The sequence below is a fragment of the Triticum urartu genome, chromosome 4A (genome assembly GCF_056163025.1).
Source record: "Triticum urartu cultivar PI428250 chromosome 4A, HENAU_Tu73, whole genome shotgun sequence".
NCBI lineage: Eukaryota > Viridiplantae > Streptophyta > Magnoliopsida > Poales > Poaceae > Triticum > Triticum urartu.
In genome coordinates, this window is record NC_141876.1 from 502,025,131 (window position 1) to 502,042,299 (window position 17,169).

The following is a 17,169-nucleotide window of genomic DNA, read 5'->3' on the forward strand; positions in this document are numbered from 1 at the left end:
TGACCAAACGAAGGCGACCCCTAGCTAACATCAGACGGACAAACAAGACGGCACGAGTAGACAAATTAAGACTCACAGACTAGTCAGCGGGGCAACATTTTCAGCTTGTCACAGGATTGCAACTCGAGAAGAATCGACGAAATATGCACATGCGACGAACAAGTAACACCAGCACCAATAAGAACAGAACAGGCACCAGATAACATGTTGAACATCTTAGCCCATACTCCCATAATTGTAGCAAGCAGGCGATAAGTTAAAGCAGCATGATATATCCAGTTTTGCTACAGATCGATCGGCTACAAAATTTAAGACGGCTTTTCATTCATTCTCAAGACAGCTCGACGGCATCAAGGTACTTGCGCTTGTCAAGGATATGAGAGTTGCCCGCAACCATGACCTGGAAAATTGAGGTTTCCTCGTCTCACGTTTCTGTTCTCTATGTACTATACCTCCTTCCTTCTATTTAGCGGCACTTGGCTCAACCTTGCTGAGCCCAGCATTCTTCGTACCACCGTTCTGCTGCTCCTCACCCGCAGAACTAGAGCTCCCATTGCACTCTGGTTTTGCCTCGGTTGTATCGGCCCTTCTTGTTGTTCCTGAGCTCCTTGGAGAAGCACTGCCATTAGCCACCTCCATGCCAGTACCCTTGTTATGCACATAAGCTGCTGAACCTCTTGGAGAATTAGGTTCCGCATGAGCATGGGAAGCTTGTATCATCTGATGGGGCAGCTGGTGAGCTGATCCAGGAGGAAGGAAGACGCCTGTGCCTGGAACAGGGAATCGAGGTGGGGCAGGCCTTGGGGCAGCTTCTGGCATCCAAGCTGCCGTTGCATTTGGCAAGGGAACAGCTGCTGGGAAAGGTATGGCTGCGGCAGCAACAGGAGCAGGTGCTACAAAGAGTGGCTGCATCCCATCAGACGGAGGGATGTGATGAGGTCCAGTTGTTGGTGCTGGAAGTACGCTGCTGGTCGGGGTGTATCCAAAGTGCTGCGGACTTGGAGAATGTGGCCTCACATTAGCTGGCCTTGATGGTGGACCCCAGGGCATAGAAGGAGGTGTTAACGGGGCGGAAGGCCGTGAAGCACTTTCCGATGCTGCAACTTTTCTTGCCACAGACTTCCCGAAAGTTAGAAGGATTCGCTGCTTACGTGTAGCAGGAATAGCTCGCTTGGCTACATCAGCACTTCTCCCTTGCAACACTACAAGAGACCTGAAATTGAGAGATAGGAGAAAAATGTTTAGAAAGTGTAGTCAAACAGGGTTTACCTATTAAATTTACTACATGGTCAACATTACGAATTATATATGGAGCCCAATGAAGCTACGAACGCACAACTGATGATAACAGGCATTGACCAATCAATAATTACCATATCATCTTATTACAAAGGACTATTTTAATTTAATTATGACCGATATTATGTTAATTTGTCCTGGTTGAGAAATTCAAAACGTGAAGACTGTTTGCACAGCTAAACATGTGTTTATGTACCAACTAAAATACATGACATGATCACAGGCTTCTCACATTACGGCATATGATGTCTGCTACCAAAGATGTAAATTAGAAAAAATTGGAGAGTGAAGAAGGGTCAGTACAAGCCTCTTAAGAGTACCATCAATATGACATGAAAATTACTGGGGAAAGGCTTACCCTGTAGAGAGAGAGAGCTTCAAAGGGCCTCTGTTATCACCTCGTTCTCCAAAAATAACTCGGCCAAACACCATATCACACTCTGTCAGGCAGAGGGTACAAAGTGGCCTACCATACCAAGAGGGAGGTTGCTGAGGATGGGAATATTCCTCCTGAAAAAAAAATCAATTGGTCATTATTAGAATGCATTTTCAGAGAAGAACGTCTTACAGCGTGAACAAGTTACCTCATAGTAGAAGTCAACAACACAATAATCTGGCTTAGAAGGTACAATTCCCTGCCGAAAGAAGCGATCAAACAGGTCATGCAGCAACCCAGGAACAGGCTCCACCCTTGTTGTCTCTGAACCCACATTTAAAATAAAAGAAGGAAGGCATCAGAATACGAGAATAATAACATGAGATTCTGTGGTAAAAGCTTGGCATACCTCTTTGATTTTCATCTTCAAGAGGGCCTTCAATGATAGGAACTCCCAGCTGAATAATTACGCTTCCATGACCCTTCAGTGGTCTTTTACCAACAATAACAGTCTGGCCCACTTTTTGCACCAAGCAAAAATTAATGGTGAAGTCCAATAAAATAGTTGAATCACAGTACCCCCAAAATTAGATAAAGACAGATTAGGACATTATCTGTTTGTACAGAAATGAAGAACAAAAACTAGAGGCAAATGGCCAACTAGCCCAGGGTAACAGACTCTGCTAAGTTGTGACATTTCCCTAGATGTTCAACTAGGCAATACTCTGACAGTATGCAATTTAGATATAAATTCAGAATTCAATGTGGCAAAAGTGCACACAGTTACACTAACACACCACACACACACGATCACACGGGTGATGCACATAGGCACAGAAACAAATAACTTTAGAGGCTACATAATTACCTTCGAACCCTCCTCGACGAGAAGAAGCTTTTGTTTCATTAACTAAAGAAACAATCTTGTTTATCTCAGTCACATTTACCAACCCTTCATAAACCTTGAGCCCTTCAACAGTATTAACCTAAAGAAGCATAGAGCACATTTCATCATGGCGTGTTTTGTAACAGGATAATGAAGTTCGACTGAAGTTTGAGATTCCAAGGAAACTGCATGAAAGAGAAAACTGAAGTGCAGATTTTGAAATTCTGAATTGCAGGGCAACATACCGGCTTGCCATCAATGATTTCACTGGTTGTATATTCTACAGGAGTTGGAACCACTTTGCTGCTTCCTTCAGCAATAATTTGCAGGCTAGAATTTTTCTCACCTGCCACACAATTTACAAAACAAGGACATGGCTCAGAGAGGGTAATTTGCAATCCTTACTAAAAACATTAAATTGCATCCCTTCAGTTTGACAAAATAAAGATTTAATAGCATATGCAAGTAAAATAGTATGTATCAGAAAGTTCAGTTGTCCATCCTAAGGACACTCAATTACAAATAAACAACAAGGAGGATCCAAAAGTTCAGGATTGTCTATAGTTCTATAAATTGACAACTAAACAAAAAATAGCAGAATATTAATTGACAACTAAAAAACTGAAAATGTAGCTCAGCAGTTTTACACTTGAAAGTGAAGAAACAAGGCTTAATATGGAGCACAATGGCAGCACACTATTTACAAAACCCTAACACAAACTTCTTTGGTTCAAATACTATCTGATGTGTCAAATAGCAATAAAGAAATGAAGTTGCACAATGTTTGTGTGAGGGGGGCGGGGGGTACCATCAGTAACAGGAGAATCCAACCGTGGACCTTTAGCATCAGCGATGTTCTCCCCTTCCTTCAGTGCCTTCCCTTCTTTGTTATGAAATTCACGCCCTAGAAGCATCAAGAGTACATGAGAAACTAATTGGACATGATTTTCAATAATAGCTGTAAACTTGAAGTACAGTTTTTAATCATGCCATAATCACAATATCAGCAAGAACAGAAAATACAAACTTATTGCACCTACAGAAATCATTGGGCGGAAGACATATAAGGATAGTATGATTACCAAAGCCCGTATATATTATGTACGATAAGTAGCCATTTTGTTATGATATAATTGAAAATTGAGTTCTAGTATATATATTATACAAACGAAACAGGTGTAATATCTGTCATATACTCCTTCCGTCCCAAAATAAGTGTCTCAACTTTGTAGTAACTTTAGTACAAAGTTGTATCAAAGTCAAGACACTTATCTCTATGCCCTCAGATTCTGGCCCCAAAAAAGTTACTGGTGCTTAACGTAGATTCTTCTCTTTTCATCTCACTTAATAATAAAAAGAAATATGGCATTTTTCTTTTATAATTAATATAATTAATGTAGCGTTTCTAGCCCGCAAAGCTAATAATAGCATACTGCTTTATTTATCGTGGCATTGGTAAAGCACAGGTCATCAACTTTTATTATATAAATATATCTCAAAACTAATGATAGACTATGGTGTGACGAGTTAGCACGACACTGATAAAGCCTCCCATGTCAGCCAGAAGCCCAACATGGAGCGAGAGCGCACTGCTACGTGGCATAATCGGACGACTTAGGCAGGAATCATGCTCTAGGACGTCGCACCGACGCTTGGGCAGGAATCATTGGTAAAGCACAGGTAACCAACTTTTTATCGTATAATAAATAGCCAAAACTAATGACAGACTACGGCATGATGAGTTAGCACGACACCGGCAACGCCTCCAACGGTGATGCATGGCATAATCGGACGGTTTGGGTGGAATCATGCCATAGGACGTTGCGCCGAAAGTTTGCGCCATACCTTTTGCCGTATGAAATAACCATCCCATTGATCCATTCAGCTACTGAACAAACAAAACAGTTGTATGGTCAGAAGGAAAATGTTTCCGTGTGAAACAACTCAAAGTGATCTTACATGTGCCTACCCTACACATATCTTAACACAGAAAAGCTATTTTCGGGTAACTTTATCAGTAGCTTAGGACCTGTGCAATTAGGGGTATTTGTATAGAGCTACACAAGACATAACGCAAAAGCTTACCCTTTTCGGACCTGAATACTTATTAGTATTAAACAAGAAAGCAAAAAAGAAATACAGACAGGAGTAACCGCATGGCATAATCAGACCGCTTGGGCAGGAATCATGTCTTAGGACGTTCCGCCGAAAGTTTGCGCCATATCTTCTGCCGTAAGTAATAGCCATCGCATTGATTGATTCAGCTATTGAACAAACAGAAACGCGGAATGCTAAAAAGGAAAATGTTTGAGCGTGAAGCAACTCAAATTGATCTTACACATACCTACCCTACACATAGATATCTTTGCACAGAAAAGCTATATTTGGACAACTTTATCCAGTAGGTTAGGACCTCCCCAATTAGAATTTTGCATCCTGCTACACAAGACAACGCAAAAAGGCTTACCCTTTTAGGACCTGAATACTTATATTATTATTAAACAAGAAAAATACAAAAATACAAAGAGAAGCGACTGCACTTTACCAATCGGGACAGGAATTTTGACGGCAGACACCCTCACCTGGAGGGAAGAGGAAGATAACTCTATGCATACCCGAGATCACACCTCTATTCGTTCAATTAGCAAGCAGGTGTCTCGACACCAGAAACCCATTTCATGGATCGACCCATTTTAGGACCCAACAAAACAAAAGACGAGAAAAGGCGCCGTCCTTTGTAACAACAGACGACACTAGCAGGTGTACCAAACAAAGAGAGAAACCAAGAGAAGGCGTCTCACCATCTTTATCGGATCCGGCAGGGGGGACGTTGCCGGCGCCACGCGGCGGATCGTAGCGATGGTGGGCGGCGTGGCGGTGGTGGGAGTGGGAGTGGTTGTGGGAGGGCGCGAAGGAGGGGCGGCGCGGCGGAGGCGGCGGCGGGGCCGGCGAGACGACGGGGCCGTGCTGCTGCGGGGGCGGCAGGCGGCGGCGCCAGCCGGACTGCTGCAGCGCGTAGGCGACGTCGGCGACGGGGAAGAACTGCTGCATGTGGATGACGGGCGCCCAGTGGTGGCGGCGCTGCTGCACGGCGGCGAAGACGTGGTCGTACTCGCCCGGGTCGCCGACGGCGCGGAGGTGGACGACGAGGAGGTCGATGATGGCGTTGGCGGCGGCGAACTCGCCCCGCAGCCAGGAGATGAAGCCGTCGCGCTCGTCCATGAGCCAGCCGGCGGGCTCGGCGGCCCCGTGCACGGGCGCGGCGCCGCCGGCGGGGGAGGGGATGACGGCCGCGGAGGCCATGGCCGTGCCTCAGCGGGGGCCGAGGGTCATAGACGGGCAATGCGAGCTGGAGATCTAGGGTTTTGGCGTGCTTTTCCCCCCGGTTCCGATGGTTTATTTCGCCCGGCCCGGTGGCAGCGTTGCGACGGGGGAGGAGAGACGGAGGCGAGCGGCAGTGTGTGCTAGTGTGGGGGGAGGCGGGGGGGAGGAGGAGGCCGCGGTATGTGAAGCGGAGGCGGATCTGGGGGAGCGGAGATTCCCGAAATGCAAGGCCGAGCGTTGGACGGCTCGACGGGTCGCAAAACCTAACCATCCTACGGCCCCGATGGCCCGACGCGCCGGCCCCCCGGGACCCGCACGTCGGCGTGCGGGGTTTTGTGGGCTTTGAGATTCGGGATTTGACCGGGGGCAGTGAAAGGCGGAGCGGAAACACTCGTGCGGTTACGGGGGAAGAAGACCGTTTGGCCGGCCAGGTGGGTAGTAGTAGTAGTAACAACGGCGCTAAAAAAATTTCCTTCGCGGCCCACCGGTAAGTGGGTGTCAGCTGCGCGGGCCGACGCTTTAATGCGGGTTGTTGACGGATGGGGCCGTTGGCACGCGACGGGACAGGACGGGACGGCGTACCTCGCTCGTGGACACGCTTTACGCTACCACGGCGTGGGCGGCCCACCCGTCATGGAGGGCGAACCGCCCCCGGCCCGCTCACGCCGGGCCCTGCGTCAGCCGCCTTTGGCTGGCTTCGGCTCTCCGGCACGGCTCGTTCAAAGAGTGAGTGAGTTCGTTCGGTCGCTCGGTTCAGCTGGAGAAAATCCCGTGTTGACCGAGTGTTGGTAACCGTAGTATACTACTCCTACGTTGGCTCCCACGCCAACGCCGTACTGTACTGTGCTTGTACTCCTGTCCACCCCCACCGTGACCGTGACCGGCACGGCACGGCACGGCACGGCGCGGCGCGAGGGGAGGAGATTAGGCAGTTAACGCTGATTGCGCGTCGGGGCGCGGGCCGCTCGGTTTGGTGAGCGGGCGATCCTAGGCCGGCAGGGTGTGCCGCCGTGTGCTTTTCGTGAAAATGGTTTGATTTTCTCGTCCGCGTGACCGTGGCTATGTTGTGGTGTGGTGTGGAGAGAAGACGAGCACGAGGGGATCGGCGGCGAGGGTGCGAAGGTGGCCGCACCGAGACATGTTCGCCACTAGATTACGTTATTGCTGCGGAAAGCGTGAGGTTCCTTGTATGACAATCTTGCCAGTACCCTGTTTGTTGAGGAAAATGCAAGGAACGGTCTTCGGTCCGTGTCGAACGGGAGCTGAGCTCAGTAGTGCTACGAGTCAAGTGTGTGACTGCCAGGTGCGTGCTGCCGTGTTTTCCCAGCAAAATGGAGACCCGCCGCCACGCTCGTGTGATCCATTTCGTACGTGACCGTCCGTTTGGATCGGCACGAACAAAAAAGCCAACCCAACGCGGACCTAAACGGACGCGCGTTCGTTTTCGTCCGCCTTCCGACCCGTTCCCGGCCCATTTTTTAGCCTGATTTGCATCGGCGCGGACACAAGATGGACGCGCGCGCTCGCCCTCTTTTCTCACCGGGCTCGTTTGTCGGTGGCACTGTGGATTCACACCCCTCGCCCGTCTGCTACGTCGCCGACGTCGCCGGCCATTTTTTTCAGTACATAGATAGTTCTAGTGTACACAGATAAAAGAAAAAGACCACTACTCGTCGCTTTCTGTCGCCGACTCGGTAATGTCCTCCTCCGACGTCTGAAGGTAGACGTCAGCAAGCTGCTCGTCTTCAAAGTCCCAACCCGACGTTTCTCGTAGTTTCAGCTTCAATTGAGCTGTCTACTTCCGCGAACGCTTGTCCTCCCGATAGGCGGCTCGCTCCCTCCTCCTCGCGTCCCTCTCCGATCTCAATTGCTTGTAGAATTGGCGTTCGTCGACGATGTCCTGCGGGAAGTCTCCGCGCCACACCACCAAGGTTTCCATGTCTTTCTCTGCGATGGCGAGGCGACGCTGCCGCCTCCGGTGGACACGACGATCCTCGTCGGTGAAAAGTCGTGGGAGAGGCGCCAGATCTTGCGCCCGCTGGCTCGACGCGTTGGGAAAATTCATATCCCGACGAGGCCTCAGGAGGCGCCACGCCGCCACGTCGTGCGCGCGGGCCGTCTCCTCTGCGGTGTCGAAGGTGCCGAGTGAAGGAAATATGCCCTAGAGGCAATAATAAAGTTATTATTTATTTCCTTATATCGTGATAAATGTTAATTAATCATGCTAGAATTGTATTAACCGGAAACATAATACATGTGTGAATACATAGACAAACAGAGTGTCACTAGTATGCCTCTACTAGACTAGCTCGTTAATCAAAGATGGTTATGTTTCCTAACCATGAACAAAGAGTTGTTGTTTGATTAACGGGATCACATCATTAGGTGAATGATCTGATTGACATGACCCATTCCATTAGCTTAGCACCCGATCGTTTAGTATGTTGCTATTGCTTTCTTCATGACTTATACATGTTCCTATGACTATGAGATTATGCAACTCCCGTCTGCCGGAGGAACACTTTGTGTGCTACCAAACGTCACAATGTAACTGGGTGATTATAAAGGTGCTCTACAGGTGCCTCCAAAGGTAGATGTTGGGTTGGCGTATTTCGAGATTAGGATTTGTCACTCCGATTGTCGGAGAGGTATCTCTGGGCCCTCTCGGTAATGCACATCACATAAGCCTTGCAAGCATTGCAACTAATGAGTTAGTTGTGAGATGATGTATTACGGAACGAGTAAAGAGACTTGCCGGTAACGAGATTGAACTGGGTATTGAGATACCGACGATCGAATCTTGGGCAAGTAACATACCGATGACAAAGGGAACAACGTATGTTGTTATGCGGTCTGACCGATAAAAGATCTTCGTAGAATATGTAGGAGCCAATATGAGCATCCAGGTTCCGCTATTGGTTATTGACCGGAGACGTGTCTCGGTCATGTCTACATTGTTCTCGAACCCGTAGGGTCCGCACGCTTAAGGTTTCGATGACAGTTATATTATGAGTTTATGAGTTTTGATGTACCGAAGTTTGTTCGGAGTCCCGGATGTGATCACAGACATGACGAGGAGTCTCGAAATGGTCGAGACATAAAGATTGATATATTGGAAGCCTATATTTGGATATCGGAAGTGTTCCGGGTGAAATCGGGATTTTACCGGAGTACCGGGAGGTTACCGGAACCCCCCGGGAGGTATATGGGCCTTAGTGGGCTTTAGTGGAAGAGAGGAGAGGTGGCCAGGGCTGGGCAGCGCGCCCCTCCCTCCTAGTCCGAATAGGACAAGGAGAGGGGGCCGGCGCCCCCCTTCCTTCTCTCTCTCCTCTTTCCCCCTTCCTGAATCCTATTCCAACTAGGATAGGGGGGATCCTACTCCCGGAGGGAGTAGGACTCCTCCTGGCGCGCCCTCTCCTGGCCGGCCGCACCCCCCCCCTTTGATCCTTTATATACGGAGGCAAGGGGCACCCCTAGACACACAAGTTGATCCACGTGATCATATTCTTAGCCGTGTGCGGTGCCCCCTTCCACCATAGTCCTCGATAATATTGTAGCGGTGCTTAGGCGAAGCCCTGCGACGGTAGTACATCAAGATCGTCACCACGCCGTCGTGCTGACGGAACTCTTCCCCGACACTTTGCTGGATCGGAGTCCGGGGATCGTCATCGAGCTGAACGTGTGCTAGAACTCCGAGGTGCCATAGTTTCGGTGCTTGATTGGTCGGACGGTGAAGACATACGACTACATCAACCACGTTGTGCTAACGCTTCCGTCGATCTATAAGGGTACGTAGAACACACTCTCCCCTCTCGTTGCTATGCATCACCATGATCTTGCGCGTGCGTAGGAATTTTTTTGAAATTACTACGAAACCCAACACCGAGGACGAGACGTTTCTCGCGAAACCAGATCTCAGAGGAGAAGGCGCCGGAGCGGCGCTCGCGGACTCCGCGAAAATCCGAAGCGCCCAGGCGGTGGATCGACATGGTGGCGCAGAGGCGGCGAGAGTGGGCGGCGGACAGAGTGTGGAGGGAGCGCCTTCTTTATAACGAGCTCCTCCTCGCCTTCTTTATAACGAGCGCCGGCCGCGGCACGCGCGCAAACCTTTCCCGCGCGCTGGAGCTCCAAAACGAGCGTGCGTAGGCCGCTTCCCCCCCCCCCCCCGCGCGCGCAAACCTTTCCCACACTCTAGATGGCATGATCTTAAACGCGCGCAGTCATGAAATGGGTCGGCCCGTTGGTCGCACTGCCGACCCAAAACTAAAAGAGGGCGGACGGCGGGCGGGCGACCCAAACGGACAAAAAGCGGACACAAATGATGTCCGCTTGGGTCGGCCCATTGGAGTTGCTCTAACCTCCCCATCCTAGAAACTCCTCCATTGCCCGCACGAAAAGGTCAACACCGCTCCAGAGCACCAGTACATCATTCATGCTGGCTCAGAACGACACGACCTCTCACACCGCACTGACATTGAAACGGCACACCAGCTGGGAGTGCCGCCCTCGCCGCTTCATTGTGCATGCGGTCGGCCCGCGTTCAACGACAGCCTATCTGTCCATGTGCCCGCATTAAATGTGTGTGCGGTTGCCGATAAACGGCGAGCCGGCGTCACCCGTCCGTCCTTCTACCCATCATTAATCACGTCGCCAGTTGGCAGTTGCCCTGCCACCCCTCCCCCCGCTATATGAACCGCAGGCTCGGTCATAGCCACATCCATCGTCCTCCGCTCCCTTTCTTCTTTCTGCACCACATCCCCATGGTCTCCTCTAGCTCCAAAGCCGTGTGTGACAGTCTCTCGTCCGAACAGTAAAAGGAGAATACCGCAACTGCAGCCGGCTCGCAGGCGAGCCGGCAAACAAAGGCCGGCGTTGTGTACGTCCCAACGGAGGATGCGGCTGAGGACGAGCCGGCGCCACCCTCCTCGTCGATCCATGCCGGCATCACCATGGGTGAGGCTGATGCATGTGCCCACTACACAACATGGTGTTGGAGGGGCGGGAGGCTGCGTTCTGGCAGATGCAGGCTGACCATGACTACAACCTCCGCCTCCTCGACGAGCACTGACGCGTGGAGGAGCTACTCGCCGTCGGCACGGCCATCACGTTGGATGTGGACGTGGTAGAGAAGGAGGCGTTGGTTGACTCCTATCGCACCGCCCGTGAAATTCATCGCGACCACTGGCGGTACCACAAGCATCAGGCAGACCTACAAGCCCTCAAGGAGTTTGGAGAGGCATATGATCTCATTTGAGATTTGAGTTGATGATGAAGGCACCCATCTGAGGACAAGGAGGACATCACCAACTCCTCCACGACCACGAAGTCAACACATCTGCGGGCGCCGGAGACAACGAGGAAGAGTATAGCATGGAAGGTGGTCAGCGCTCGGATCCCAAGAAGCCCACCACTCTTTCGCTCCCGCTGAAGCCAAGCTTGGCGGGCTCAACATCGTTGGCCGATTAGCTGCTAGCAAGACTGTGGAGGCGGCAGTGGAGGCGGAGCTTCATTTTTCGGGGCTCATGGCTGGCCCGAGATGGGGAACGGACGTCGATGGTCATTTCAGGCTAAGTTAGAGTCCAGTCTAGTGCAAATATGTCGAAACCCACCCGGTTTATTTAAAAATTATTCAAGTTTTAATGAAATTTGTACAATTTGTTTAAATATGTATCAATTTGTTTGGATGGACGTTGGACGTATGTGGCTAGTTTTGTATGGCTGGCTCCCGCATTTGTGTCCGCGGATGGATGCGGTGTCCGATTTGCGGGTGAGCGCTGGAGATGCCCTAAGGTTGTGGTGGGTCTTATAACATCTACAACATCCTCAAACACCATCTATGCGTCCTCAAACACCATCTATCTGTCCGAGCGAACGGGTTAGTGACAAGTCATAAATCGTGACTCAGTCGGGCTTCTCAAACCAACACGTACATCTAGGCTGATCGGCACCCCGATATCTGGTGCGGATATGAAGACATGCGGACGCACCCTGGCGTGTTCGCCACGACGGATCCAACAGACAGGACCCACCACAAAATCCCTCGGACCTTACCAGGTGAGCCATTTGCTCTCCTCACTTCTCCCTCGTCCATCCCGGCCCTTCCCTGGCTTCGTCGCAATCCTAGCTCCGCCATCGTCTCGACCCCTCAGCGCCGCCACCACCTCCACAAAACTCCTTCCCGGCAGGACCGCCTAGGACATTGTCGCCGCCATCCTGAACCCTCAGCGCCACCACCACCACGCCCACAAAACTCCTCCCCGGTCATCTCACCACTCCGAACGCAGCCGCAGTACGTCTTCTCCGACTGCATCTTGCCCAAGTAATAGAACAAGTCCATGTCCTGGAATAAGATGCATATCAGATTATGATTTTTCTGCAGATGCATCAGAATCTTCAAGGTCAATAGTGTTGGAAATATGCCCCAGAGGCAATAATATTGTATTATTATAGTCCATTATTCATAGTGAAGAGTTTATATTCCATGTTATAACTGTTATGATCCTGGAATATGCGATTCAGTGCAAAACTCATATGCACGTGTGGAATGGTAAACGGAAAACAATAGGTTCCCGGTCTCGCCTCTAAGACTGGCTCAAGTGTTGTTGGTGATCACGTTTCTGGATCTTAGGATATCGTTAAGTGTAATGATAGTCCTAGAACAACATTTAGGGTATGGTGTTAGAAGAACAATCATATTAAATCGACCCAATACTTGTCTGTTATACTATGTGATCATATCGTCTGAAATCATCTGTTATAACACGGAGTGTTAGCATGTGTTTTAGTTCCTCAGACCATGAGAGTGTCTCGGTCACTTCCTACCGGACGGCGGGCTTTGGGGTTGCTCAAACGTCATCTATAACAATGTGATCATAACGACAACTTTCAGGCACACCGGAAAGTTTGACAAGTGACCGGACAGCTCGAGAGTGGGATTTGCTCCTCCGACAATGGAGAGATATTCTTAGGGCCCTCTCAGTGTGACGGCATCCATCATCATCTGGCCAGACACAAGTGACTATGTCACAGGGATGCCGGAACACGTCAACGAGAAAGAAGAACAAAACCGGTAACGGGAGCAATGGTATAGTGGGCATGGTGATGACCCAAGAGGATACCGATGCACACCGGGTTTTGTAAAGTATCGCGAAGCAAAGGGAACATCACATGGTAACCAAAGGTTCACTTGAATATCATTTGTGTAATCATAGGGACCGATATGGATGTCCACGGTTCCGCTATCGGTCATTGAACGAAGGGGTTTCGTTCATGTCTACGGTTTACCGAACCTACGGGGTCACAAGCTTAAGGTAATCACAATCTGCTGAGTGTTAGTAGGACAGGAGTGATGAGAATATATTTGTGGAATTGTTTCATTAATATCCGAAATAGTTCCAAGAGGTTCCGGAAGCGTTTCGGGGTCACCGGAAGGGTTTCGGTGAATACCGGGTATTACCAATATATATATATGTGTGTGTGTGTGTGTGTGTGTGTGTGTGACTACAAAAAAAAGACACATCCGTGACATTTCGGGCCGAACGAATTTTTTTCTGTCATACATATGACACTTCTATAACGATAATTGTGACAAAACCCGGTATCATCATAGATGTGGTGGGCTCCTACTTCTATGACAAAAAAACATGACAGAAAATGGGCTTTTCGTCCTCAACGGGCCGGAGACGCAGCTGCATGTCACAACCCCAGTTCAGGCCTTGCCTGCCTTTGCTTTAGCCTCCATGCATCATGTCTAAATTTTATGAAACTTTGAAATGGGGGCTGATAAACCCTAGTAGCAAATGAAATTCAACTAGGGTCCAAATAAAATCATTTTCACTGAACCCAAAATGCCCTTCTAAAATGTTCATCATCTCTGCCTTGGTCTAGAACATATGACAAAAATGGTGCACACTTTTCTAGGACAACAGAGGGTCACTGAATTAAATCATATGCTACTTGCAATTGGGCATTTAAATGCTATATATTATCTTAAGTGCTCAATTAATTCTGAACTTAAGTGTGGGCTGTTAGGAATAATCCTAACAGAGCCCACAATTATTTTCAGGATTTTTGAAAACGTTTTTGGCATTTTTAATAAAGCTCAGAAGTTACAGAAAAATAGAAAACATAATTTAATTAGAAGAAAGAGAGAGAGAAGTCCATTGGGCTACTTACCTGACAGCCTACCTGTCCGCCCACTACTGTGCTAGCCCCAGCCAACCACCGCACCGTCTTCAACCTCCTGCCAGTAGGCAGGAGGGCGTGTGTCCGACGCACGCGACCACGTGTCGAGCCACGTCCTGCTTCCCGCCGCTGCCCCGACACGCCCAGACGACGCCATGGATACGCCCGAACCCGCTCGACCTCTCTCGTGTGCTTCTCCCCTCCTCTGGTCCTCTCTCCCTCTCGCGCCCGAGCGCCACCGTTGCCGCTGCTCGCTGCTGCCGTGTCCACCGCCTCCCCCGTGCTCCCCCGACCGGTCCATGAGCTCCGCCACGACGTCCTCGACTTCCTCGCTCCGCCACTCGTCACCGGGCACGCCCCTCTGGCCTCACCGAGCTCGTCCCCGACTGCCGTCGCCGGAGATCCCCCTCACCGCCTCGCTCAGCTCCAACCTCCTACAAGCCCGCCGTCTGCTTCACTGCATCCGCCGTGAGCCACTGACCATCATCCCCATCTCCGTTCTCTCTGCCACTCGTTGTAGTCGCCGCACCAAGCACGCCCGCGCGCGCAGCCGCCTGAGCTCTCCGTCGGCGTGGCTCCGGCCACGCAACAGCTCGGCCGTCCTGTCCAGTGACCTCGCCGCGTCGCGTAGGGCCTGTAGATGCCTCGAAAGTGCCGACTCGTCCGCCGTAGCCTCGCCCACCCAAGCTTCGGCAACCGCCGAGGTCATCGCCGGCGACTACTCCGGCCACCCCAGGCCCAACCACCACCACTACTCGATGCAGACATGTGTCCGCATCACATATATGCCCTCCGCCGCCCGTTTGGTCGCCGGAGACGCAAACCCGAGGCTCGCCGCCGCGACTGGCCTCACCGGCGTCAAGTTGCTGGTGGGTTGACCCACTTTGACCCCGGCTGGACCCCGCCTGGGTCAATGACATGTGGGGCCGGCCCCTAACTAAAATAGTTTAATCTTTAGTTAGTGCTAATCACACTGTTAGGGGTTAATGACCTCGCTAACTAACTCTGTGTCACTGACATGTGGCCCCACGCCCTTAACTAACCTAGGTTAGGATTAGATTAATGTTAATTAACTTGGTTAGTTAGGTTAGTCACTGACCAGTGGGTCCCACTGGTCAGGTTTGACCTGGACGGCGCCTGTTGACCTGCTGACGTCGGCATGACCTAATGCTGACGCAGCAATACATTTCCTGGATTTATTAATAATCAGGAAATTCCAGAAAATATCCAAAACTTCAAAAATTCATAGAAATTAATCTATAGCTCCAAATGAAATAAATTATATATGAAAAATGATCAGAAAAATCCAAAGAATCCGAATATGGCATTTTCATGCATGTTTGAACAACTTATGCCCGCTGATCAGGTTAAATCAAACAAGTGGCATTTAAATAATCACATATGGAGTTGAATTTGAATCTTTGGTTCAAACCAACTTCATTTAATCTGGTTTTAGTTGCATTAGCTCAAATCACAACATATTGCCATGTCATGATCATGCATCATATTGTTGCATTGCATTGATTGTGTTCCCTCTCGTTTGCCGGTGTTTGTCCCCTCTTAGTAGACGAGGTTTCGACGATGAGATCGATGACACCGATGAAGAGATATACTATCTTCAGAAGTGCCAGGCAAGCAAAACCCCCTTGTTCATTCCGATACAATCCCACTCTCTCGCTCCTACTCTCTTTTACTGCATTAGGACAACAACGATTCATCTGTTACTTTCTACGGTAGTTGAACCCCTTATCCTCTGCATGACCTATCATTGCCACGGTAAATAGATGAAACCCACTAGCATGAGTAGGAGTTCTTTGAGCCCTGATGTGCCTACTCATTCATGCTTGTTTGTCATGCCTGCTACTACCTAGAGTTGAGTCAGGTCTGATTCATCGGGGATGAATTGGAATAGTGATGAACATGTCCTACTGTGTGTGAGCTAAGTGTGTGACATGATTTGGCAAAGGTAGCGGTGAGAGGCCATGTAGGAGTACATGGTGGATTGTCTCATTGAAACCGTTCTTAGGAACTGAGTTTTGTGTTTGTGATCCATGAACAGCTACTACCACGCATTGGGCCCGAAACCAATGGACCCTCTCGACTTATTAACTGCCCTTGTCCTCTGTCCAGGAGTTGCAACTAGTTTCTGGTGTTTGTAGGGTATGTGTTGGCGGCCCTATGTAGCGCTGACCCTAGGGGTGGGCTATGATGCGGTAGATACATCGTGGCACGGTGTACCGGGCGCCCGTTTGGTGTCTCGGGAACCCTGCACACATCGTTTGGGGCTGTGAGCGAAACTCCGGCCGGATCTCCTCACGGATGGAACCCGAATAGGCGACAAACCTGGACTAGAGACTTGTGTGGTTAGTCAGGTCATGGCCGACTCCCTCGCCAGGCTTCCGCTTGAAGATTGCAGAGATACACAACGTGTACATGGTGGTAAGTGGCGAGAGCGTGTGTGAAGAAGTACACCCCTGCAGGGTTATAAATGATCTATTCGAATAGCCATGTCCGCGGTAAAGGACTTCTGGGTTGCCTATAACAGTTCATAGACAAGTGAAAGTGGATACTCTAAAATGCGCAAGATAAGCGTGAGTGCTATGGATGGTGTTCTCGTAGGGAGACGGGAGCAGATCCATAGTGGTGTATTGATATGGTGAATATGTGGACTTGTGTGCGCCACCTCAAAAGAGTTACTTGCGATCGTAGTTCAGGATAGCCACCGAGTCAAAGCTGGCTTGCTGCAGTTAAACTCCACTACCCCCTTTGTTGATACCGATGCATATGTAGCTAGTTCTGATGTAAGTCTTGCTGGGTACATTTGTACTCACGTTTGCTTAATTTATGTTTTGCAGAGAGACATCAGTCTCGCTAGTAGTTCCGTGTGGACTTCGACGTTTAGCTTGTTACCTCAGCTACGATCTTGTGCCCTTGGCAGGGTCTTGTAGATAGTCAGGCTTCTCAGCCTTCTTCATTTGTAGTTGTCTGTACTCACGCAAGTTAAGCTTCCGCATGTGCTTGTTGCTTGTATGCTCTGTATGTTGGGTCATGAGACCCATGTTTGTAATACTTGGCTCCTCGGAGCCTAATGAATAAATAC

The 17,169-nt window shown here is 49.8% G+C and overlaps 1 protein-coding gene across 1 annotated transcript; it reads right to left on the reverse strand.

The window, feature by feature from the left end:
- Positions 1–163: 163 nt before the first annotated feature.
- On the reverse strand, positions 164–6,083 carry LOC147976318 (hydroxyproline-rich glycoprotein family protein). Its single transcript, XM_087518695.1, has 8 exons — positions 5,363–6,083; positions 3,370–3,465; positions 2,807–2,907; positions 2,544–2,661; positions 2,085–2,195; positions 1,884–1,999; positions 1,658–1,809; positions 164–1,213 (listed from the first exon to the last, which is right to left on the reverse strand). Exons 1-8 carry the CDS (start codon positions 5,862–5,864, stop codon positions 463–465), a joined length of 1,947 nt encoding a protein of 648 aa, XP_087374821.1. The 5' UTR covers positions 5,865–6,083; the 3' UTR covers positions 164–462.
- Positions 6,084–17,169: the final 11,086 nt, after the last annotated feature.